The 27,346-nt window shown below is 43.8% G+C and overlaps 1 protein-coding gene across 1 annotated transcript in view; it reads left to right on the top strand.

The window, feature by feature from the left end:
* LOC120021814 (BMP/retinoic acid-inducible neural-specific protein 1) overlaps nt 1–9,354 on the top strand; it is an 89,023-nt gene extending 79,669 nt beyond the window's left edge. Inside the window, exons 6-7 of the mRNA XM_038965664.1 lie at nt 617–839; nt 8,106–9,354. Of these exons, the coding sequence (XP_038821592.1) occupies nt 617–839; nt 8,106–9,246 (1,364 nt within the window). The 3' untranslated portion in view covers nt 9,247–9,354. The remainder of the gene's footprint in view (nt 1–616; nt 840–8,105) is intronic.
* The last annotated feature ends 17,992 nt before the right edge of the window (nt 9,355–27,346 follow it).

Genomic DNA, 27,346 nt, shown 5'->3' with positions numbered 1-27,346 from the left:
CTGCTGAAGAGATTCCTAAGATGAAGTGCATACAGTATCAGATAGACATTTTTAAAATAATAAAACGGTGTATTCCTATTTAAAGGTAGACTCAGCGATTTGACTCAGATGCAGAGAGTACATTTCTGCAACAACTAAGAGTGTTGAAGCGCGACCCATTGGGCACAGACATCAGTTCAATGTTTAGTTTTGATTTGGTTGAGTTGTCAATTAAAGTGAATTCAACGTGAAATCAACAAAAAATGTCACCATGTCATTGGATTTAGGTTAAAAGTTGGGTGAAAAAGAGACGGAATTCAACATTGATTCAATGTCATCACATATACTTTTTGGCTTGGAATGATGTGAAACAATGTTGATTCAACCAGTCTACCTTTAACGATAGTATTTGTTTGATCAGATGTGCTATTATCATAAATGCCAATGGTATTTTGTTTGCTTGATTCAAGGCATGTAATGCATCATGATGCACGCAAGCTTTGTTGTTCAGGAAAACAACACCTGAGAACAGAAAGCACAGGAAGGAGGCTCATCCAAGGTTGCACTGACAACAGACAGTCCTTGTCTGTGTCCCAAAAGATCTCTTAATCACCCTCCTTTCCTCTCCCTCCTCCAGATGAGTTTAAGTCGTTCCTGAAGAGGCTGCCCTCCACCCACTTCCTGCCGGTCAGCAGTGTCCACCTCCTGTGGGGCAGTGACTGGGACCTGCAGGCCCGCTACCGCCTGCTCCAGAGCTCCCTGGAGAGCCAGAGGCTCAAGATCCAGCGCACCGCCCGCAAGCTCTTTGGCCTCAGCATCCGCTGCCACCACAACCCCAACCACCAGATGCCTAGGGAGAGGTGGGTCTAAGAAGCAGTAAAAATGCATTATGTAACCCTGCTGCATTGTATTGTAATGTGTTGTTTTGATGATGCAGAATGTTGGTGCCAACGCTGTGGACCACTGTATCACGAAAGGTAACTTAGAAAGGTGGATAAACTGCAACCAAGGTGAAAAAATTAATCTGTGAGAGAACTCTGTTAGGTAGGGGACTTTCTGTATTTCGTTTCAGTAATGCCTGTTACTGTATGCGAAAACTTTATGATACAGTACATAATGCATTTTTACTTAGAATTTTCTGGCTCTTATAGTTCTGTCCATGAAATCATGGAAACGCCCAATGAACCCTAGTCTTACCTAGTATTTCACAATGCAGGATGAAAAATAATCTAACCGCGGGAGCTCTCTGGCCGGGTCAGTGCACAATGTGCCATCACCTACTGTGACTGCAGATAGCACGCTTTGCTGCACAAATGGCACTGTGTTAATGCTAATCCAGTCTGAAATGCATTCTAAAATGGAGTCATTCCACCCCATAATATACCAGACAACATGGAGAAAAATAACACACTAAATACCAGATGAAAAAAATAATGTTACATCTGCGTGGAATGTCAATATACAAATATAAACAGCGAAAATCCTCAAAATATTCAGTTATGTGGTTAAGGAACGCACAGCTGTCAACTGTCACGAAGGTAGAAGGAACACACCCACGCTAGGATGCAAGCTTTGGCAAAGGGTTTGTTCAGAAGTGTTATCAAAGCGGTGCAGTGCGCAATCCGTGCTCGGCAGAGCACACATCAAGGACGCCTGACGGCACTGTGAAGAGAAACTGTGTTTATTTGTTTCTATATGTGTGCGTGTGTGTGTGTTTATGTGTGAGTGATTGAGTGTGTGTGTGTGTTCATGCATCCATGTCAGTGAGAGATGCACTGTGCCAATAGGCATCCTCCTTTCAGACCAGTACCCACATCAGTGTTACTCTTTGATACCACCAATGCAGCGTAAACTAGTAAACATACTAGTGTTTGTAATGTTTCCTCTGGAGACATACAGTACACAGGGCTGATATGACGAATGTGGAGTCCCTTGCTGTGGGGCTCAGTTCAAGGCACAGGTTTAACAATTAGTGTTTATATGTTAGCATACATTATCAGGTGGGTTTGCTATGTACTCCCACAGCTGTTAGGATGAGTTTAAGTGATATCTCCTTCTGAATTTCATGTGTATCTGTGTGCAATATAGTGAAATGTTACTCTTTTTAAAAAGCACACATATCCACACGACCACCATTACATATAGTACAGTAGTACTAGTAGCAGTAGACCTTGTTGTCCTGCTGCTCAGAGTTGAGCTGAGGCCCTAGCCTCTCTGGTGGCATGGCCTTTGCCCTGAAGGGCCGAGTTGGAGAGAGAGAAGACTGCCTGTGACAACCCAGAAATCCTTACTACTGATCTACTTCCCACCGACGGGACACACGCCTATAATTATAGAAAGCAAGCCTCTTTCGGTCCCAATTGGATTCTGGCAGTGGAGAGCCTTGGCAACTGCAGGAACAATACGAACCCAGTCTCTCCAGGGCTGGAGGGGGTTCCTCCACAGTTTGACCCTACTGTGGAAGGCTGCTTAGCTTCAGACCTGCAGGAGGAAACCCAGGGTGGACTTTGATGGTGGTGGCTTGACCTCAGGCTGCTCCCCGTAGTCTAATTACACACTTACTTCTATAGTGATAATCACTGTTACACAATCCACAGGCAATCTACAGGCATGGCTGGACCGTACCCTTTTAAACATTTATGGTGTTTTCACAGGTGTAATGAGTGGAATATTCCAAGTAGTTCAGAGGAGAGCCTCAGCGTTGGTTTCTTTTAAGCATGCTGTGCTCCTGGATGTACTGCATAACTAGGACCAGCAGATTTTTATGGCCGTGTGTATTTACTGGGAAAAACTCTGGGTTCTATGTTTTTCCTGGTCATGTGGACAAGAAAGAGTCATGCCTTTATGCATAACCAGATGACTATACAAGCAGTGGTGTAAAGTACTTAAGTAAAAATACTTTAAAGTACTACTTAAGTAGTTTTTTGGCGTATCTGTACTTTACCTTACTATTTACATTTTTTGACAACTTACTTTTACTTCACTACATTCCTAAAGAAAATAATGCACCTTTTACTCCGTACATTTATCCTGACACCCAAAGGTAGTCATTACATTTTGAATGCTTAGCAGTACAGGAAAATGGTCCAATTCATATACTTATCAAGAGGACATACCTGGTCACCCATACTGCCTCTGATCTGGAGGACTCACTAAACGCAAATGCTTTGTTTGTAAATTATGTCTGAGTGTTGGAGTGTGCCCCTGGCTATCCGTCAATTTAAACTTTTACTTTTGATACTTACATATATTTAAAACCAAATACTTTTAGACGTTTGCGCAAGTGGTATTTTACCGGGTGAATTTCACTTTTACCTGAGTCATTTTCTATTAATCTATCTCTACTTTTACTCAAGTATGACAATTGAGTACTTTTTCCACCACTGTATACAACCATGAGCTGTGTGCATAAGTCATATTTTCATTGGATTTAGCTTGAGGTAAATAAAGGAAAGTATGTTGCTTATTATTATTATTATTCAAGCCTGGTTGCCATTTCATGAATGCATGCGTGCGGCATATCTCTAAGATACCTGTGGTATTCAATCAAAAAAACGACTGTAATTAAATGAGTAATCAATGTGTGGTGGCCGTCTCTACATATGAAAGGCCTCTGTCCCTCACTGTTGGCTAGCTCTAATTGCCCTCATTTGTCATCAGCCTGTAGCTGATAAACTGGGGTTGAACAAACTTGCATTAGAAAATCATCCGATGTGTTGCAAGGTAAATATAGGCTTAGCTCCACCTGCCTCACCTTGTCTTACACCCACTCACCTATCACAGATGTGAGCTCTCTATGCAGGGAAACATATGGAATGTGCCTGTGCAGAGCTATAGCAGACGTGCCAGGGGATTATAGCTGAAGCTCTTCTCAAACAGAGAGTGATTAATGGTGACGGATATAAAATAGCATAACTCCCAGCCAAGTAATCGGCATCCATGTTTATGTATCAAAGTAATTATTCATGGGCAGACTTTAGCATGTTAACAGATTTGACTGTACTCTATATATTATTTAGCAGTAATTGCTATAGACGTTGACAGGGTTATGGTTGTCAAGATATGTCTGGTACATAACTCCCTTTCATAAGAACTTCTATCAATAATGAAATCACAGGGTATTTTTGTCATCCAACATAATGCACTAATAGATCAACTATCACATTCAATCATCAGTGTCAACAAATATCTCTCTCTGTATTTCTCTCATTCTATCTCTCTTTTTATTTTTCCCTCGTTCCCCCAAACAGAAGGGGTCTTGTGATAATGTATGTCATCTGCGCTGAGCACCAGAGCTGTCTGATGCCCTATTACAAACACAGAGATTGTGCTGTGATTCGTGAAAACAAACAGCATTCATTCCCACTTGTTTCCATCTCATTCCCTGTGGCAAACTCAACCCAGCCACTTGAATTGGAGGGAAAAAAATAAGGAAAAATAAAACTACCAGCATGATGCTCTCAAACTGCATATTGAGGGAAGCAGTTATATGATGGAACATGTTTTATTCCAGTGTTTCAGATCACATAAAACTGTAGTTATTGCAGATAAATTCAAGGGGGAATATATATGGAATAATATGATTATGCCTGCCTCTCGTACGTAAATGAAGAGATAATAAAACTAATAGGAATGGTTTAATCTTTGTGGCGTAAACATCCGCAAACATTTCTCACAAGTCCAATAAGTACCTGAGTACACGAAAAACGGAGGACTATTTTAAAGATCTCATACCTTGTGTGTTGTGTCAATATATGCTGGCTCCTTTCCTGTTTCAAATTTGTTACGGGGAACGTATACATTTCCCAAATTGACCTTCTCCTGTAATATACAGTATATATATATGTAACACATGTAAGCCCTTTACTATTGCCCTTTACTATTGCCCTTGTGTTCTTTGAACTTTTGGAGACAAACCGACTGCATTAAAAACCTGTTTATACATTTTGTCATTCAACTTTCGTTGTTTAGTCATGGTGCTTTACACCTGTTGTGACATATATTGCATTATTTTAGTGCTGATTATTACACCTACATAAGTGTCAAAACCCACATTTATTGAAATAATATTTTGCCCTGCCAAGAAGTTTCCTTTCGTTTGAAAGTTTGTTTTCTAAATCCTTTGCTGTTGTTATAATGAATTCTTTACAGTCATGGTTTTTTCCATCATATTTTAAATAACTTGTAGAAAATACACTTTACGACACTGTCATGAAGCATTATGACCATCATCATCATACAAGCCAGATAGGCCTGTCACGTACGTGCCCTTATATCAGTCATCAGTCAAAAAGAGGGTTTCTTGTCCTGCTCCTGAAATCTGCTCCTGCATTCATCCCAGTCATCAGCAACAGAGCATTAGGGTAGGCACATGTCTGACATCAATGTGTGCGCAATTACAATAATCATTTAATATGGTCAATTTCCAAAAACATTATATAACATAAACATACTGTTGACACGTAGGCTATGGCGTAATGGAATGTTATGCCTTGTGTGGTAAGTTTTATGGGTTTTGACACTCTTATGTAGGTGTCATAACCAGCCATAAAATAACACAATATATGTCAGAACAGGTCTAAATATATGTGTCATGACAGTGTTATGACCATATTATAACAAGTTATGTCAGATAACTTAACATGTTATGACGCTGGGTGTCAAGTAAATTGTTACCCTTTCATCAATCTCCTCCGTTTTTCTTGTTCTGTGAAATATTATATTCAAGGTTCTTCTCAAGATTCAAGATGCTCTTACATGAGCACTGGAACGTATTTTTCATTCCAACAGAATAGCCATTGGCTTTGTCTTTATGTCCTGTAGAGATAATAGTGGGGGTGAATATGTGGCCGTGAACAAAAGCATTACTTTCTCAAAGTGCATCTTAGAGTCAGTGTTCTGGGACATGCATTCAGCCGTGTCTTTGTTATTTCACAATGTTACTCTTATCTTTTGATACTCCTCTCTTCAGTTAAGGAGATAAAGGAACTTTTATCAGGGTAGGACTGATCCAAGGACATATCCAAGATTGCCTTGAAAGTACATCGCTTTATGTCAGTTCAACCAGTCTTCAAAAAATTATGGAGTCAGGTTTATGTAAGAATTGCTAAGTAAAGACGAAATGTTAAATGGATTAAAATATATTTCTCACAACTCAATTTGTTCAAAATCAGTATTAACTCAAAGTTAAACTTTATCAAATCACTTTTGGGAAGCTGTCTAATTATAATTTTAAAATAATCCTCAAAGTACCAGTTACATATCCTTCAACCGGAACTCAGCAAAAAAAGAAACGTCCCTTTTTCAGGACCCTGTCTTTCAAAGATAATTATTAAAAATCCAAATAACTTCACAGATCTTCATTGTAAAGGGTTTAAACACTGTTTCCCATGATTGTTCAATGAACCATAAACAATTAATGAACATGCACCCATGGAACGGTCGTTAAGACACTAACAGCTTACAGACGATAGGCAATTAAGATCACAGTTAAAACTTAGGACACTAAAGAGGCCTTTCTGCTGACTCTGAAAAACACCTAAAGAAAGATGCCCAGGGTCCCTGCTCATCTGCGTGAATGTGCCTTAGGCATGCTGCAAGGAGGCATGAGGACTGCAGATGTGGCCAGGGCAATAAATTGCAATGTCCATACTGAGAGACGCCTAAGACAGAGCTACAGGGAGACAGGACGGACAGCTGATCGTCCTCTTAGTGGCAGACCACGTGTAACAACATCTGCACAGGATCGGTACATCCAAACATCACACCCAGAACGCACAATCGCTCCATCATTACACAGACTGTCCGCAATAGGCTTAGAGAGGCTTGTAGGCCTGTTGTAAGGCAGGTCCTCACCAGACATCACCGACAACCGTCGCTGGACCAGACAGGACTGGTAAAAAGTGCTCTTCACCGACGAGTCGCGGTTTTGTCTCACCGGGGTGATGGTCGAATTCGCGTTTATCGTCGAAGGAATGAGTGTTGTTCATCAGACTGAGCTTGTTGTCATTGCAGGCAATCTCAACCTCATGTGGTACCTTCCTGCAGGCACATCCTGTCATGACCCTCCAGCATAACAATGCCACCAGCCATACTGCTCGTTCTGTGCATGATTTCCTGCAAGACAGGAATGTTAGTGTTAAGCCATGGCCAGTAAAGAGCCCGGCTCTCAATCCCATTGAGCACGTCTGGGACCTGTTGGATCGGCTGAGGGCTAGGGCCATTCCTCCCAGAAATGTCCAGGAACTTGCAGGTGCCTTGGTGGAAGAGTGGGGTAACATCTCACAGCAAGACCTGGCAAATCTGGTGCAGTTCATGAGGAGGAGATGCACTGCAGTACTTAATGCAGCTAGTGGCCACACCAGATAATAACTGTTACTTTTGGTTTAGACCCCCCTTTGTTCAGGGACACATTATTCAATTTCTGTTAATCACGTCTGTGGAACTTGTTCAGTTTATGTCTCAGTTGTTGAATCTTGTTATGTTCATACAAATATTTACACATGTTAAGTTTGCTGAAAATAAACGCAGTTGACAATGAGAGGAGTTTTTTTTGCTGAGTTTATTTCATATCCCATAGGAGCAAAAGTAATTTGGGTCTGTAGAGTGTCTCCTCTGTCCCCTTCCCTGGCCCTACCCATGGCTCATTTTGGGATGGCTTGGGGCTCTCTGGCCTGTCAAGCACTAGGTCACCCATCACCGTTACCATGCTAGTTCATTAGCATGTCAGGCTAACCTTGAGCTCATCCTCTCCAGTCTCTCCTAGAAAAACACCCTCATCTCACAGTAGAAAGTTTCAGTACTACCAAGATGACAGAAAGGGATGCCTGAGGTGGAATAAGAGACACAATTTGCATAGGAAATGATGCTGCCATCCCACGGGGGAAATAAAGGAATTCTGCCTTTGAGGAATACATTATCCCCTCCACAGACTAGACCGTAACAAACAGTAGCAGGCTGTGGCAGTGGCAGTGGAGGTTAATCCTCAGTTTAACACTGAATTTGTGCTTGCTAAACGGTCCTTATTAATGGTGCATTTTATCCCTGTGTCTCCGCTCCCCAATTTGTTCTATTCCCCCTCGATCACTCTGGCTCTGACACTTTCTTTCTTTCTTTCCATTCTCCAGGTCTGTGATGCAGTGGCTGAACAGGGTCCAGTCCTTCCTCTACTGCAATGAGAACGGTTTCTGGGGGACCTTCCTGGAGAGCCAGAGGATGTGCGTGTGCCACACGGGTATCACCCTATGCCAGCGACCCATCCCATGTATCATTGGGGGCAACAACAGCTGTGCCATGTGCAGCCTGGCCAACATCTCTCAGTGCGGCTCCTGCAACAAGGGGTACAAGCTGTACCGAGGCCGCTGTGAGCCCCAGAACGTGGACTCAGAACGCAGCGAGCAGTTCATCAGCTTCGAGACCGACCTGGACTTCCAAGACCTGGAGCTCAAGTACTTGCTCCAGAAGATGGACTCGCGCCTCTACATCCACACCACCTTCATTAGCAACGAGATCCGCCTGGAGACCTTCTTTGACCCACGGTGGCGCAAGCGCATGTCCCTGACCCTGAAGAGCAACAAGAACCGGATGGACTACCTCCACATGATCATTGGGCTCTCCATGAAGATCTGCCAGATGCGCAACAGCAGCATCGACCCCATGTTCTTTGTTTACGTGAACCCGTTCAGCGGCAGCCACTCAGAGGGCTGGAGCATGCCCTTCGGTGAGCACGGCTACCCGCGCTGGGAGAAGACGAGGCTGGGGAACTCCCAGTGCTTCAATTGGACCCTGCTGCTGGGCAACCGGTGGAAGACCTTCTTTGAGACGGTGCACATCTACCTAAGAAGCCGCGCCAAGATGCCCACTGGGTTACGCAATGACACGGGCCAGGGTCCCGTGGACCTGTCCGACCCCAACAAGCGCCAGATCTACATCAAGATCTCCGACATCCAGGTGTTTGGTTACAGCCTGCGCTTCAACGCAGACCTGCTCCGCAGCGCCGTGCAGCAGGTGAACCAGTCGTACACCCAGGGGACCCAGTTTTACTCCTCCTCCTCTGTCATGCTCTTGCTGCTGGACATTAGGGAGCGGATTAACCGCCTGGCCCCTCCAGTGGCACCCGGGAAACCCCAGCTGGACCTGTTTTCCTGTATGCTGAAGCACAGGCTCAAGCTGAACAACAGCGAGATGATCCGGGTCAACCACGCCTTGGACATGTACAACACAGAGATACTGAAACAATCAGATCACCTAACTACCAAACTCTGCTGAGATACAGTAAACAAACATACAAAAAAAAGAGCAAACAGACACTACAAATATAACTGTTTGGGGATATTCCTTTTTATTTCCTTTTTATTTTTTTCCTTTTTGGACCTTTTTGTTCTGCCTTTTGATGTATTATTAAAACTTTGTAATTGTAATTGTTAAAATGAAACTCAAAAAGGCAGTGATGAAGCCTTTTAGTTGGATAAAGAAGAAGATTAATGAAAACCACTTTAAAGACTGTACCATATTTTGTCCCAGCATGTCTGTCATTTCCTAAAAGAGCATAAAGAGAAAAAAATAAGAAAAACAATTAAATCCATCTCCTGGTGACAAAGAGGCCTTTATTTTAGTCTGAGGGAACAAAGGTTATATCTGAAACTGCCATTATTTACTGAGTAAAACATTTTTAAAGATATAATAAAGTTGCATAAGGGCAGACCAGATATCATCCTTTTATTTCAGTTAATATGCTTTATCAACAAGCAAAATATTACAAACATGTAAAATGACAGGTTAATACAGTATGAAGGCATTCATACATTTTATGGGTAAATAGCCCAGCAAGCAAATACTTTAAGCATTAGCTATATAGTCTCTTTATAACATTAAATACTCATGACAAGTCTGCATCCCTCTCTTTGTGAAGTAAGGTTTAAGGCACTTTGTTGCTGTACTTAAAGCATAGGCACACGACCGGGGCAGCGGATAGTCATTTCATGTCAAATAACAGAAACCAGCTGTTTATATATGTGTATACCTTTATTTAGCTTGATGCTTATTGCTGTTCGTTAATTGAATGTGTCATTTGAGAGTGAGTGAATCAAGTCTAAGCTGAAACTTATCTTTGGGCGCTACCTCCCGTGCTTGAAATTCTACAGGCATTTCTCATGAGGGGGTTTCTTCTGGTGCCTGAGTGCAATATCGTGGTCTGAAGATGAACAATCAATGCTATTTCGTACAGCTTTGCAAAACGTACACCTTGTGACTGCTGATGTGTCAAGCTTTTCGGCACCAAGAGCAAATTTGAGCATCGATCATTCGCGTACATCTGCAACAGACACCATGAAAGCCATACATTTCCCAGAGGTACACATAAGACATGGAAAGCCCCGTGATCCATTTTCTAAAACATGAAAAATGTCCCATTCATGTATTTTATGTTGTCGTTGTTGTTTCCCCCAAATTCATTTCAAATGGAGGATAACACAGTGGACAGAGAGAGTGTATTCTGTGGGATTATGGGATGACATTGTAAAGCCATTGGGTTTCTATTTCTACTAACTGATGAACCCACATGGGAAACAGTTATATAAAAGCTTCAAATACTTCTGTTCATTTTAATCTGTAAATCTACTTTCTATTTTATGTACTTTTTTTTATGCCACGTTGGATCTTAACTTTGAATGACCATGCAAATCAGATTGAACCCTCTGACTCAAGGTTGTTTAATCGTTCTAGTCATACTTTATTGAAAGCACTGACATGACATACGTTTATAGCTATATATAGCTACATAAATAAACATAGTATCAAACATCATACTATCTCAGAACTGTCAAGGAACACTACCTACGTTATTATTGTTATTATTATTATTAGTAGTAGTATTATTAAGTGCCTGTTACCTATCCCTTTAACATATTTAGAGGAGGGAAATTGCTCTTAGTTTAGTTACTGTATACAGTAAAAACACATTACCACACAAGATAGACATTCAAAAGAATTCAGCAAATCAGACCACATCAATGCAGATCTGTCCCTCATCTCTCAGCCTGAGATACATGTTTTCTAGCTAAAGCCCTGCTGGTTTGTGCATGTGGTTAAATGACCCATCATCAAGAGATTGAAGTCTCAATTTCCTGACACTATCTCTCCTATGTACATTATACCTGTAAATAGCAACTTAGTGTTGGTATAGTTATAACATCAAAGACTACTTAAATCATAGTAATTCCAAGAGAACAAAAGAGGCCATTATTAATGAGAATACCCACAATACCGTTGGTGTGCTATTGCACAAATTTCAAATACACTCCATTCTTAAGTGAATTACTTCATTATGAATATCAGAGAGGGATGGCAATTTCTGACGGTTTTAATCAAAGTACACTACCGTTCAAAAGTTTGGGGTCACTTAGAAATGTCCTTGTTTTTGAAAGAAAAATATATTTTTTGTCCATTAAAATAACATCAAATTGATCAGAAATACAGTGTAGACATTGTTAATGTTGTAAATGACAATTGTAGCTGAAAACGGCTGATTTTCAATGGAATATCTTCTAGGCAGAGTTGCAAAGAAAAAGCCATATCTCAGACTGGCCAATGAAAAGAAAAGATTAAGATGGGCAAAAGAGCCTCCCGGGTGGCGCAGTGGTCTAGGGCACTGCATCGCAGTGCTAACTGCGCCACCAGAGTCTCTGGGTTCGCGCCCAGGCTCTGTCGCAGCCGGCCGCGACCGGGAGGTCCGTGGGGCGACGCACAATTGGGCTAGCGTCGTCCGGGTTAGGGTGGGTTTGGCCGGTAGGGATATCCTTGTCTCATCGCGCTCCAGCGACTCCTGTGGCGGGCCGGGCGCAGTGCGCGCTAACCAAGGGGGCCAGGTGCACGGTGTTTCCTCCGACACATTGGTGCGGCTGGCTTCCGGGTTGGAGGCGCGCTGTGTTAAAGAAGCAGTGCGGCTTGGTTGGGTTGTGCTTCGGAGGACGCATGGCTTTCGACCTTCGTCTCTCCCGAGCCCGTACGGGAGTTGTAGCGATGAGACAAGATAGTAATTACTAGCGATTGGATACCACGAAAATTGGGGAGAAAAGGGGACAAAAAATAAAAAAATAAAATAAAAAAGATGGGCAAAAGAACACAGACACTGGACAGAGGAACTCTGCCTAGAAGGCCAGCATCTCGGAGTCGCCTCTTCACTGTTGATGTTGAGACTGGTGTTTTGCCGGTACTATTTAATGAAGCTGCCAGTTGAGGACTTATGAGGCATCTGTTTCTCAAACTAGACACTCTAATGTACTACTCCTCTTTCTCAGTTGTGCACCGGGGCCCCCCACTCCTCTTTCTATTCTGGTTACAGCCAGTTTGCGCTGTTCTGTAAAGGGAGTAGTACACAGCATTGTACGAGAACTTCAGTTTCTTGGCAATTTCTCGCATGGAATAGCCTTAATTTCTCAGAACAAGAATAGACTGATGAGTTTCAGAAGAAAGTTCTTTGTTTCTGGCCACTTTGAGCCAGTAATCAAACCCGCAAATGCTGATGCTCCAGATACTCAACGAGTCTAAAGAAGGCCAGTTTTATTGCTTCTTTAATCAGAACAACAGTTTTCAGCTGTGCTAACATAATTGCAAACGGGTTTTATAATGATCAATTAGTCTTTTAAAATGATAAACTTGTATTAGCTAACACAACGTGCCATTGGAACACAGGAGTGATGGTTGCTGATAATGGGCCTCTGTACGCCTATGTAGATATTCCATAAAAAATCAGCTCTTTCCAGCTACAATAGTCATTTACAACATTAACAATGTATATACTGTATTTCTTATCAATTTTACGTTATTTTAATGGACATAAAATGTGTTTTTCTTTTAAAAAAAGGGCATTTTTAAGTGACCCCAAACTTTTGAACGGTAGTGTGTACCATATGAAATATGAGTTCGTTTTGACCACGGCATACATGAAACAAGCACACATTTGCTTTATCAGCATAACATCCCTGCAATGTCGCATATACCCATGGATACATTTGATTGAATATACAACTCCTAATACCTTGCCTATGTAATTTTTGCTGTTATGTTGAAATCATTATATCAGCTTATTTCAAATGAATGTTTCATATAATAATCAATTTCTCATTAAAAGGCTATATTTATGTGGAATAGCATTTATTTATTTATGTATATATATAAAAAAACGTTCTATTAAGATTCTCACAGACAACACCTACACAGTACCTCATTCAACCCTTGTGGGCAGTGCTGATAACAAGGACTAGTTGTTGTGATGTAACTGTAATTTAGCATTTGATTGAAGGTTTTATTTTTGATGGGATTGGTGGATAATTGCTGAAATATGTTCCAGTGAGATATGCTGTACAGTACGGTTGAGTGGTATACCGTATATGTATCCCGGGGTGTTTCAATATACCCTCGGTATGATTTCCCAATACCGTCAATACTATTGTTTTTTTATACATTTAAATATGTATTCTTTTTTTATAACCACCTGCAGTCAACTCGTGCTCTAGGCAAAAGATAAAGCAGATCGCGTTCATAATTTCACCTGTTAGATTATTTATCATTATGAAGCTTACCGGAACTAGTTTCCCAAAACAGCTGTTTGAGCCAGTCACGTGTGTTTGTTTACAAAGAAGCACAATGAGCAAAGCGGGAGCTTCGTGAGGAGAGTTACTCCTGCAGTGCAACTTAAGTTTGGTGATCAAGTTACAATTGTATGAAACTACTAATGTTTGCCAGCTATATTCCATATAACTATTAAGTTTATCTAAGAAATTCTCTCCAGCTGTTTTTTTATTATCAAAGTTAGCTTACATGGTTTTATATATTTTTTTACCTACAGTATATTTAACTAGGAAAGTCAGTTAAGAACAAATTCTTATTTACAATGCTTCTTGGTAACGCCAGAGACAATCCACTCCTGGATTAAGATCCCCGTTGTCTAATATCTGTTTTGTACGTCCTGCAAACTGTGTTTTTTAATACTTCACTATGAGCTGGGTTGTCTGTCCACATGTTCCCACATGTGCTCATTAGCATTTACCTAGCATCCACTATGGGAATTCCATAGTACTTGTGAGCATTTTGTTAGCATTCTAGTAACTGAAGTTTTGCCCTTTTTTTTACAAAAAAAAACATCTAGTCCCCTTGTGTGCCCTGCAGGTAATGTCAAACCTGGAATGGCACAGGTACGGTATGAAAGTATGGAAATATAGATACCGCCCAACCAGAGTGCGAAGTACGGGGCCCCGGCACGTCTCAGATCCCCTGAATGAGGCATGAGTCCCCCTAAATGCAACAAAGTCAAACTTTGGGGGGGTCTCTAAATAATTCTAATTTAACTATTCTCCTATTTATTTAAAATGCAATTTGTACTGCTACAGTGGTAAATATTAAAATAAAAACGTATTCCAAATTAAACAAACACCCCCATGTGGCTGCACTTGTCATCCCCAGACAGTCCCGTATCTCAGCCCCTTTTCAGGTGTCCCAACTTTTCTACAAAAAAAGGTAATTTTGTCAGCAAGACGCATTAATTAATTCAGGCTACAAGAGTGTAGACCCAATCACGGGTGGATGTGATACAGACTGGTTGACAGCTATTAGGTCCGTGAAAAAAGTAGAGACCCCAAATGTCATGGTATAATTCGCACTCTGTGCCCAATCTTACTGTGCAGTGAAATAATGCTTACCACCGTGTTGTGAAGTGCCTCACCTAATGGTTGGTTTACCTTCAGCTCTTCAGTCACTCACCTCACTGTAGGTAGCAGTCAGTATTTGTAACTTGGGTTGCACATCCAGTACAGTACATCATTTATTAAAATCAGCTTATGAGTACAGACCACACATACCTCACTCTTGTATCAATTGCAGGGGACTGTGGGAAACTAAAAAACAGGCCTTGCAGTTCATATATCTTTGCAGCCCCCCCATGGCCAAAATGGGTGCTTACACCAGCTCCAGAGCAGAACAGAATGGTCACATCCTCCGTCTTTTATATGTCTGTCAATATGCTTTCCCTGATGACTAACATGGCACGCTCACACCACAGGCTGACAGCTGTAGCAGAACACTGGATCATTCGATGAATGTGATGCCCTGGTGACAACTTGTCCCACTTTCGCAAAGTACCAGAGGAGTTGACGCTGCATGGGCACTCACTGTGAACAATGTGTCTGTCACAAGCTTTATTTCTGTCATGCCAAGATTATCATCATTTCCTCCAAATCTGCACTAAAATGGCCCTGGCATATAAGAGCTCAAATGAGAAAAAGAACATCATCTTTTCAAGGCATAATGTTGTATTTGAATGGCCATAAGTCATTTTGTGAAGTTCTTAAGGGCCCATTTCCTTACAAAGCTGAGATTGTTTTGCCTGTGAGGCTTCTGCATTAGAGTTTCACTGAGACCAGCTCTAATGCATCTTCACAGTTTAAGATAATAATAGAGGGAAATCATTTTGGAAGAGCGGTGAAGCATTTACACAATTAAACTCAATTGCAATAAAAGCTTGGTGAACAAAGGATTCAAATATAAATTCACAATGGTGGAATTGTACCTGACGTGACATCCCCTGATTGCAGTCGATCCAAACTGTCTCTAGTCAATCAGTTTCATGTGTCTGTAGATGTGAGTGATTCTAGATAAAAACCCTTTTATTGTTTGTCAGTGGGCACTTATCATACCAATCCTGCGTACCTCTGCTCTCCGTTTACGCAAGGCGAGAAACCCTGCCGGTTTCATCCACCATTTTACGAACACATTGTGTTTATTGTTACTGTTCAAAGAAAGCATTTCTTCATCATTAATTCTCTCTCAACCAATTTGACAAGCTTGCAAGGCCATGACAAGACGAGAGAGGCGTACAGGTATGAGTTGTACAGCTATGGATATTGGCAGGTACAGTCTGCTTAAATGAGAAACAGCTGACAGAACAGCTTTTGCATTGCATTCTCATTACTACACAAATGGCCAACTTCATGGTCACATCTCCACTCCACCGTACCCCTCCTACACAATTGCTGTATCTTCTCTGCGTGGTTAATAAGCTGTGCGCAGCCTCATAACGGACGTAATCGCAGGACTGTGCTACACACCAAGTGCTGATTAATGCAGTAGCTCATATTCGTTAATGAGGCAAGCGGGTCTTTATGTATCAGCGCTCTCACCACACAGCCCACGCCAGACCCACCCTGCCAAGGTACAGGGGAAGGGGTGCAGTAATTAACAAAATTACAGCATTCTAATAAATCACACTGGTTTGGGTTTAATGTATCGTGAGTGAATGGCTAAGATGGCGGAAGCGATGGATAGGGAGGATTCCATCCTCAGTAATAAGTCATGCTCGGTTAAAATAATGAAGTGCTGGCTTCACTCTTATTCTGTCTGGTTTATTATAGAAATGAAACCCTTACCAAATACTCTAAGATATTATTATCCTTACAAATATATATTCTAAATACCTGTCAACAGAATCTGAATATAGATGTAGATATTTTGTCAATTTCCATGCCAACATAGGGCGATAAGTGCATAAGTTCATCATAACATGATGTGGAAGTATTTTAGGGCTTTATAATATAACCATTCTATCACCCTTATTCTTACCTCAGCATGAATTCATACCCCCTACTTGTAACGGACCTCATTCCCAGAACTGAGTTAATGTGAAAACACATCCCCATTCCCATGGCTTACACCCTCCATTTCACACCAGTCCCTCTGCTTTGCACCCGGCTCACAATTGCTTTCTCCAACACAGCGCTACAAATGTTTTCCTTTTTAGAGGCAGAGAATGAAACAAACTCTATAACTTCTCAAATCCCAGAGCTGATGAGACAAAGCTAATGCAAACACAGACAGAAACAAAGAAACAAGAGGAACGAGACAAAGACGGGTAAAAAGCCATAGTTAAACGGATCAGGTGGAATACAATACGTTCCAGGCATATGAATGGAAATTACCATTTGTGGCGAACAGGTGAAGCTACTGCTAGCTTTGTGTTTCATCCAGGCAGACAAACAGCTGAGAGGAATAAACACACTTGTTAGTGTACACTCTCACCTTGCAAGGATTTAAAACCAAGCTGGCAGGTAGCTCTCCAGACAGTTAAGATGTAGCCATGAACACCTTGAGGCTGTTGCTATTCCAGAATCTCACAGACATCTGCGAAATACAAAAAACACAGAGGTTTGAGCTTTAATATGCTCTGAGCTTTCAGCAGAAAGCTGTTTGAAAGAATATGCAGATACAATAAAGTGACAATAAACTAAGTGCATTTTCTTTGCAGCATGTTTTTCTTTCAGCAAAGAAATACAGAATAATAGAAACATGTGGGCTAACTGTTTCCATGGATGTAAACACATCTAGAGAGCATGCCTTTGGATTTCAAAAAAACGTTTCATATCCTTTAATTGTCACAACACATCCATTGTGTTCTGTTGAATGATTCTATGTTGCCCCTTGCTGAGTGCAGATATACTTTTCTTTGAATCACACCATCAAGGGCTCTCCTGACAAACATGTCTTCTTTCCATGCTCAGCTGAACCTGTTATAAATGAATATTTATCTACATCAAATATGAGAAGTGTACTCAATTTTCCACAACAAACATTGTTTTATTTCAACAAAGGTAGACTGGAAGTAACTCAAGCAATTGCACACGTCTGGTCTTGTTGATATTTACGCTTATATCGTCTATACATACAACAAACAAACAAACCAACAAAAACTGTTTATCAAATGTGTTGTAGCTGTAATTTCCTTCCATTGTCCCTTTATTGCATCTCACGCTTTCAAATGCCTAACTAGTTCAGTCAGATTTGTTAGCTGGGAAAGTTCATCAAAGATAACTTCTGACTCTGAGGCTGTCCTAATATGGAGACCAAACACTCCTGAGTGCAATTTAGAATGTACTCATTTTATCTCATTCAACCACATACCTACTCAAACACGTGGGCAAGTAGTGAACCTTTTAATCATATGTTTAGGATATTAATCACCCTATCCTCTGCCCTTCATAGCTCCTGAAGAAAAACCGAATCATATGCAACGTGCCTCTCGTTCTTGATTTATACAACTTATGAGGAGCTGAGGCAGTTGATAAAAATAAGACACAAGACACAGCAATCATTAAAGGACATACCTCTTCATAAATAACCGTGTCTTTGCTAGGAAATTGTGTGAGAATATCCAAGAGGCTACGGAAAACAATAGAGACTGGAATTTATGCCACCATTAGGCATCCTCAATCATGACAAATAGAGTTATCACTGTAACCGGAGAGAACGATTAGGTTTTCTCTACAGCAATTAACATAAGAAAAACAAAGACATATTGTACATCTATGTCAACATAAAATGTTCTCCAGTTAGACCCATTTCTTAAAAACAGTATTGTGGTGTTGTTTTTGAGTGATCAACCAGCCCGACTAGAACATGCTCAGGATCAGAGCACCAACACTGCTGGCCACTGATAGGTCTGTGGAGACTACCTCCCATTATGTGTCTTCATTATCAAACCCTATATCCAGTTCTCTTTTGCAACATGCATTTCATGTAGAATATATATTGCATATTATATCATTTTTTATTATGCCAATACAGGGGTATTAAGTGAAGTTTCAGTGCTTGCTATACAGTGATTATATTATGTAGGAAATTAAAGACATGTATCTTTATTTTATTATTTAATTTAGCAGGCTAGATTCATTGAGATTAAAAATCTATTTTACAAGAGAAACCTGGCCAAAAGTTTCAGACACATTTACAACATAAAACAGGTGTTCCTTGGCAGAGGATCATCAAGCGGTGTACTAATTTGACTTTACATTGTGACAGTCTTTCAGAAACAGCAGTATTGTTTTATTCCTACCATGTTCCTCCAATGCATTTCAAACATTGCTCTGCTGTCAAAGTCATGCGATTGCACTGATGTAATACATAGTATACTAACAGAAAAAGGGTTTTCAAAAGGGTTCATCAGCTGTCCACATGGGAGCACCCTTTTTGGTTCCAAGTAGAACCATTTTGGGTTCCATATAGAACCCTCAGTGGAAATGTTTCTATCTGGAACCACAAAGGGTTCTTAAAAGGGTTCTGCTATGGGAACAGCCGGATAAACCTTTTAGGTTATTTTTGTGTAGGGTACATGACACATAATGAGCTGTATGTGTTAGACTCCATCTGAGATACACATGCTTTTTCTCCATCTCATTGTTTCGCCTTCTCTAGCTAACAAACTCAATCACATCACCAAAATCCACAAAAATGTCTTGCACTTATACTCTTACACAAATCTGCCAAGTTTTTTGTTGTTGCTGAAATGTGGTTCTCAAAATGATTGAGGAGGAAAATGGAAATAACTAAAAAAGTTAAGTGGAGATAGTGCGATCTGTTGAGACATAATTGGCCCGCTAATGGGGCATCCATTATTTTCTTGTTATTTTTTTTTGTTAATGTCAGATGTGGTTGGGTCATTTTGACCATTCAGAAAGAAAAGGGAAACATAACTTTCTGTTTATCTTAGTAAAGCAAGACGAAAAATCAAACCGTTCTTGGCAAGTACACCATGTTAATTGAATGCACCCTGTGGAAGAATTACTCAAATCAAATCAAATGTTATTGGTCACATACACGTGATTAGCAGATGTTATTGCAGGTGTAGCGAAATGCTTGTGCTTCTAGCTCTGACAGTGTAGTAATATCTAACAAGTAATATCTAACAAATTACACAGCATATACCCAATACACACAAATATAAGTCGGAATGAATTAAGACTATATACATATGGATGAGCGATGTCAGAGTGGAACGGACTAAGATACCGTAGAATAGTATAGAAAATAGTATATACATATGAGATGAGTAATGCAAGATATGTAAGCATTATTAGGTGAATGAGATACCGTAGAATAGTATAGATTACAGTATATACATATAACATGAGTAATGCCAGATATGTAAACATTATTAATATAGTGACTAGTGTTCCATTCCTTAAAGTTGCCAGTGATTCCTAGTATATGCCTATAGGCAGCAGTGCTAGTAATGGCTTTTTAACAATCTGATGGCCTTGAGATAAAAGCTGTTTATCAGTCTCTCGGTCCCAGCTTTGATGCACCTGTACTGACCACGCCTTCTGGATGTAAGCGGGATGAACAGGCAGTGGCTCGGGTGGTTGATGTCCTTGATGATATTTTTGGCCTTTCTGTGACATCGGGCGCTGTAGGTGTCCTGGAGGGCGGGTAGTTTGCCTCCGGTAATGCGTTGGGCAGACCACACCACCCTCTGGAGAGCCGTGCGGTTGCGGGCGTTGCAGTTGCCGTACTAGGTGGTGATACAGCCCGACAGGATGCTATCAATTGTGCATCTGTAAAATTTTGTGAGGGTTTTAGGTGACAAGCCAAATAACTTTAGCCTCCTGAGATTGAAGAGGCTCTATTGCGCCTTCTTCACCACACTGTCTGTATGGGTGGTCCATTTCAGTTTGTCAGTGATTTATATGCCAAGGAACTTGAAGATTTCCACCTTGTCCACTGCAGTCCCGTTGATGTAGATGGGATGGACCCTCTGCTGTTTCCTTAAGTCCACAATCATCTCCTTTGTTTTGTTGCCATTGAGTGAGAGGTTGTTTTTCAGGAACCACACTCCCAGAGCCCTCACCTCCTCCCTGTAGGCTGTCTCGTCATCGTTGGTAATCAAGCCTACTACTGTTGTGTCGTCTGCAAACTTGATGATTGAGTTGGAGGCATGCTTGGCCATGCAGTCATGGGTGAACAGGGAGTACAGGAGGGGGCTGAGCACGCACTCTTGTGGGGCCCCAGTGTTGAGGATCAGCGGAGTGGAGGTGATGTTTCCTACTTTCACAACCTGAGGGCGGCCCGTCAGGAAGTCCAGGACCCAGTTGCACAGGGCGGGGTTCAGACCCAGGGCCTCGAGCTTGGAGGGTACTATGGTGTTGAATGCTGAAAAGCATTCTCACTGTCAGGGTTGTGTGCAGAGATGTAGCGGAGTCAAGCGCAGGACACAGGTGTTGAGCAAAATAACGGCGTTTCCTCAAAATATAAGAAAAAATTCCTCAAAGGGAATAAAATAAACACACAAGCACTAACAACAACCACTAACGAAACAAACAATCACGGACAGAACAGAAATGAATGCCAGAGGGTTAAATAGGGAACATGATAGGGGAATTGAAACCAGGTGTGTGTAATACAGACAAAACAAAACGAAACTGAAAAATGGATCGGTGGTGACTAGAAAGCCGGTGACGTCGACCGCCGAACACCACCCGAACAAGGAGAAGGGCCGACTTCGGCGGAAGTCGTGACAGTACCCCCCCCTTGACGCGCGGCTCCAGCAGCGCGACGACACCGGCCCCGGGGACGACCCGGAGGGCGAGGTGCAGGGCGATCCGGGTGGAGACGGTGAAACTCTTGTAACATTGACGGATCTAGAATGTCCTCCACCGGTACCCAGCATCTCTCCTCCGGGCCGTACCCCTCCCACTCCACGAGGTACTGAAGGCCCCTCGCCCGACGCCTTGAGTCCATGATGGCTCTTACGATATATCCCGGGACCCCCTCGATGTCAAGAGGGGGCGGAGGAACCTCCCGCACCTCAGACTGCTGGAGCGGACCAGCCACCACCGGCCTGAGGAGAGACACATGGAACGAGGGGTTAATACGATAATCAGAGGGGAGTTGTAACCTATAACAAACCTCGTTCAGTCTCCTCAGGACTTTAAATGGCCCCACAAACCGTGGACCCAGCTTCCGGCAGGGCAGGTGAAGGGGTAGGTTTCGGGTCGAGAGCCAGACCCGATCCCCCGGTGCATACACCGGGGCCTCACTGTGGTGGCGGTCGGCACTCGCCTTTTGCCTCCTGATGGCCCGTTGTAGCCGCACATGGGCAGCGTTCCATGTCTCCTCTGAGTGCCGAAACCATTCATCCACCGCAGGAGCCTCAATCTGGCTCTGATGCCTTGGTGCCAGGACCGGCTGATAACCCAGCACACACTGAAAAGGGGATAGGTTGGTAGAGGAGTGGCGGAGGGAGTTTTGGGCCATCTCCGCCCAGGGGATGTAAACCGCCCACTCCCCCGGCCGGTCCTGGCAATAGGACCTCAGAAACCTACCCACATCCTGGTTGACTCTTTCCACCTGCCCGTTGCTCTCGGGGTGGAAACCTGAGGTAAGGCTGACCGAGATCCCCAGGCGTTCCATAAACGCCCTCCAGACTCTAGACATAAATTGGGGACCCCGATCAGAAACTATATCCTCAGGCACCCCGTAGTGCCGGAATACGTGGGTGAACAGGGCCTCCGCAGTTTGTAGAGCCGTAGGGAGACCGGGCAAAGGAAGGAGACGGCAGGACTTAGAAAACCGATCCACAACGACCAGGATCGTGGTGTCACCCCGCGACGGGGGAAGATCCGTCACGAAATCCACCGACAGGTGTGACCACGGTCGCAGTGGAACGGGAAGGGGTTGTAATTTCCCTCTGGGCAGATGTCTAGGTGCCTTGCACTGTGCGCATACCGAACAGGAGGAAACATAAACCCTCACGTCCTTAGCTAAAGTGGGCCACCAGTACTGCCCAGTAAGGCAGCGCACCGTCTGACCGATACCAGGATGACCAGAGGAGGGTGACGTGTGAGCCCAACAGATCAAACGATCGCGGACATCAAACGGAACGTACAGACGCCCAGCTGGACAGTCAGGTGGAGTGGGCTCTGCACGTGACGCCCGTTCGATGTCCGCGTCCACCTCCCACACCACCGGTGCCACCAGGCGAGAGGCTGGAATTATGGGAGTGGGATCTGTGGACCGCTCCTCTGTATCATACAGCCGGGACAGTGCGTCTGCCTTAACGTTCTGGGAACCTGGTTTGTAGGAAAGGGTGAAATCAAAACGGGTGAAAAACATGGCCCACCTTGCCTGGCGAGGGTTCATTCTCCTCGCCGCCAGGATGTACTCCAGATTGCGGTGGTCAGTCCAAATGAGAAAAGGGTGTCTAGCCCCCTCAAGCCAATGTCTCCATGCTTTCAGAGCCATGACAACAGCCAGCAACTCCCGGTCCCCCACATCATAGTTTCGCTCCGCCGGGCTGAGCTTCTTCGAAAAGAATGCACAGGGGCGGAGCTTTAGTGGCGTAGCCGAGCGCTGAGACAGCACAGCCCCTATCCCTGCCTCGGACGCGTCCACCTCAACTATGAATGCTAAGGAAGGATCAGGATGAGCCAGCACGGGAGTCGAGGTAAACAGAGCCTTCAGGTGACCAAAAGCCCTGTCCGCCCCAGCTGTCCACTGCAGTCGCACAGGTCCCCCCTTCAGCAGTGAGGTAATGGGAGCCGCTACCTGACCAAAACTCCTGATAAATCTCTGGTAGTAGTTGGCAAACCCTAAAAACCGCTGCACCTCCTTTACCGTGGTTGGAGTCGGCCAATTACGCACGGCTGAAATGCGGTCATTCTCCATCTCTACCCCTGACGCTGAAAAGCTGTACCCTAGGAAGGAGATGGACTGTTGGAAGAACAGACATTTCTCAGCCTTGACGTACAGGTCATGCTCCAACAGTCGACCAAGCACCCTGCGCACTAGGGACACATGCTCGGCGCGTGTAGCGGAGTATATTAGAATGTCATCGATATACACCACTACACCCTGCCCGTGCAGGTCCCTGAAAATCTCATCTACAAAGGATTGGAAGACTGATGGAGCATTCATTAACCCGTACGGCATGACGAGGTACTCATAATGCCCAGAAGTGGTGCTAAATGCTGTCTTCCACTCATCTCCCCCCTTGATACGCACCAGGTTGTAAGCGCTCCTGAGGTCCAATTTTGTGAAGAAGCGCGCCCCGTGTAATGACTCGGTCATACTGGCTATGAGTGGTAGCGGGTAACTGTATTTTACCGTGATCTTATTGAAACCTCGATAATCAATACACGGGCGCAACCCTCCATCCTTCTTCTTCACAAAAAAGAAACTCGAGGAGACAGGTGAGATGGAAGGCCGAATGTATCCCTGTCCCAGAGATTCGGTGACATATGTCTCCATAGCCACCGTCTCCTCCTGTGACAGAGGATACACGTGACTCCTGGGAAGTGCAGCGTCTACCAAGAGATCTATCGCACAATCCCCCGGTCGATGGGGTGGTAATTGAGTCGCCTTCTTTTTACAGAAGGCGAGTGCCAAATCGGCATATTCTGGGGGAATGTGCATGGGGGAATGTGCATGGTGGAAACCTGGTTTGGACTTTCCACCGTAGTGGCACCTAAGGAAACACCTACACACCTCCCTGAACACTGACAGGACCATCCCTTGAGAGCCCTCTGTTGCCACGAAATAATCGGATCATGAGAGGCCAACCAGGGAAGACCCAACACAACAGGAAACGCAGGAGAGTCGATCAAGAAGAGACTAATTCTCTCCTCGTGATCCCCCCGCGTTCTCATAGCAATGGGCGCTGTGACCTCCCCAATCAGCCCCGACCCCAAAGGACGACTATCTAAGGCATGTACAGGGAAGGGAACATCAACAGGAACAATAGGGATCCCTAATCTATGTGCCAAAGAGCGGTCAATAAAGTTCCCAGCTGCGCCTGAATCTACTAGCGCCTTATGCTGGGGATGCGGGGAAAACTAGGAAATTCTATGGTTACCACGTGTGCAACAGAGGGCTCTGGGTGAGTTGTGTGCCTACTCACCTGGGATGACCCACCAGTGCTCCACCTGCTACCTCGACTTCCAGGAGAAACACCCCAGCACCGACCAGCAGTGTGCCCTCTGCGGCCACAGTTGGTGCAGGGAATGGTCCCCCCTCCGGTCTCCCTCCTAGCAGCCCCTCCTAACTCCATAGGTGTAGGATCCAATGTGCTGGGTAATCTAGACGTCCGCGGGAGGCCAACAGGTTATCCAGTCGGATAGATAAATCCACCAGCTGGTCCAGGTTGAGAGTGGTGTCCCTGCAGGCTAGCTCCCTACGAACGTCCTCTCGTAAACTACACCTGTAGTGATCGATCAGGGCCCGCTCATTCCATCCCGCACCAGCTGCCAGAGTTCGGAAGTCCAGTGCGAATTCTTGAGCGCTCCTCATCCCCTGTCTCAGATGGAACAATCGCTCTCCCGCCGCTCTCCCTTCAGGTGGATGATCAAAGACAGCCCGGAAGCGGCGAGAGAAATCCTCATAGTCATCCAGAGTTAGGCCTTCCCTTCCCCAGATGGCGATGGCCCACTCCAGGGCTTTACCAGTCAGGCAGGAGATGAGGGCGCCCACCCTCTCGTGTCCCGAAGGGGACGGATGAACAGCCGCCAGGTAGAGCTCCAGCTGTAGTAGGAACCCCTGGCACCCGGCTGCTGTTCCGTCATACGCTCTTGGGAGCGAGAGCCGAATCCCACTGGGTCCTGACGATGGAGGGGTGGACATCGGTGTAGGTTGAGGTGCGGGCGGAGGTGATGGGGTATGATTAACCGGGAGACCTCCTCTCTCCCATCTGTCCATTGTTTGCAGCACGCGATCCATGGCTGTCCCTAGACTGTGTAACATGGTCGCGTGCTGTTGGACTTGCTCCTCTACTGGGAGAGAAAGGCTGGCTGCACCTGCTGACTCCATTTGAACAGGTCCGTGATTCTGTCAGGGTTGTGTGCAGAGATGTAGCGGAGTCAAGCGCAGGACACAGGTGTTGAGCAAAATAACGGCGTTTACTCAAAATATAAGCAAAAATTCCTCAAAGGGAATATAATAAACACACAAGCACTAACAACAACCACTAACGAAACAAACAATCACGGACAGAACAGAAATGAATGCCAGAGGGTTAAATAGGGAACATGATAGGGGAATTGAAACCAGGTGTGTGTAATACAGACAAAACAAAACGAAACTGAAAAATGGATCGGTGGTGACTAGAAAGCCGGTGATGTCGACCGCCGAACACCACCCGAACAAGGAGAAGGGCCGACTTCGGCGGAAGTCGTGACACTTACACACAGTGCCTTGCAAAAGTATTCATCCCCCTTGGAATTTTTCTGATTTTGTTGCATTACAACCTGTAATTTAAATACATTTTTATTTGGATTTCATGTTATGGACATACACAAAATAGTCCAAATTGGTGAAGTGAAATGAAAGTAATAACTTTAAAAAATAAAAAAATTAAAATTCAGAGAAGTGGTGCGCGCATATGTATTCACCCCTTTGCTATGAAGCCCCATAATTAAGATCTGGTGCAACCAATTACCTTCAGAAGTCACATAATTAGTTAGATTGCCTCCAGACTGACTTTATTTAAGTGTCACATGATCTCAGTATATATTCACCTGTTCTGAAAGGCCCCAGAGTCTGCAACACCACTAAGCAAGGCGCACCACCAAGCAAGCTGCACCATGAAGACCAAGGAGCTCACCAAACAGGTCAGGGAAAAGTTGTGGAGAAGTACAGATCAGGGTTGGGTTATAAAAAAATATCTGAAACTTTGAACATCCCACTGAGCACCATTACATCCATTATTAAAAAATGGAAAGAATATGGCACCACAACAAACCTGCCAAGAGAGGGCCGCCCACCAAAACTCATGGACAAGGCAAGGAGGGACTTAATCAGAGGCAACAAAGAGACCAAAGACAACCCTGAAGGAGCTGCAAAGCTCCACAGTGGAGATTGGAGTATCTGTCCATAGGACCACTTTAAGCCGTACACTCCACAGAGCTGGGTTTTATGGAAGAGTAGCCAGAAAAAATCCATTGCTTAAAGAAAAAAAGAAGCAAACACGTATGGTGTTCACCAAAAGGCATGTGTGAGACTCCCCAGACATATGGAAGAACGTACTCCAGTCAGATGAGACTGAAATTGAGCTTTTTGGCCATCAAGGAAAGCACTATGTCTGGCGCAAACCCAACACCTCTCATCACCCCGAGAACACCATTATGTTTTTCATTGGCAGGGACTGGGAAACTGGTCAGAATTGAAGGAATGATGGATGGCGCTAAATACAATTCTTGAGGGAAACCTGTTTCAGTCTCCCAGAGATTTGAGACTGGGACGGAGGTTCACCTTCCAGCAGGACAATGACCCTGAACATACTGCTAAAGCAACATTCAAATGGTTTAAGGGGAAACATTTACATGTCTTGGAATGGCCTAGTCAAAGCCCAGACCTCAATCCAATTGAGAATCTGTGGTATGACTTAAAGATTGCTGTACACCAGCGGAACCCATCCAACTTGAAGGAGCTGGAGCAGTTTTGCCTTGAAGAATGGGCAAAAATCCCAGTGGCTAGATGTGCTAAGCTTATAGAGACATACCCTAAGAGACTTTCAACTGTAAATGCTGCAAAAGGTGGCTCTACAAAGTATTGACTA

This window comes from Salvelinus namaycush, chromosome 26, assembly GCF_016432855.1.
Source record: "Salvelinus namaycush isolate Seneca chromosome 26, SaNama_1.0, whole genome shotgun sequence".
NCBI lineage: Eukaryota > Metazoa > Chordata > Actinopteri > Salmoniformes > Salmonidae > Salvelinus > Salvelinus namaycush.
This window is presented reverse-complemented; position numbering and strand designations above follow the sequence as displayed.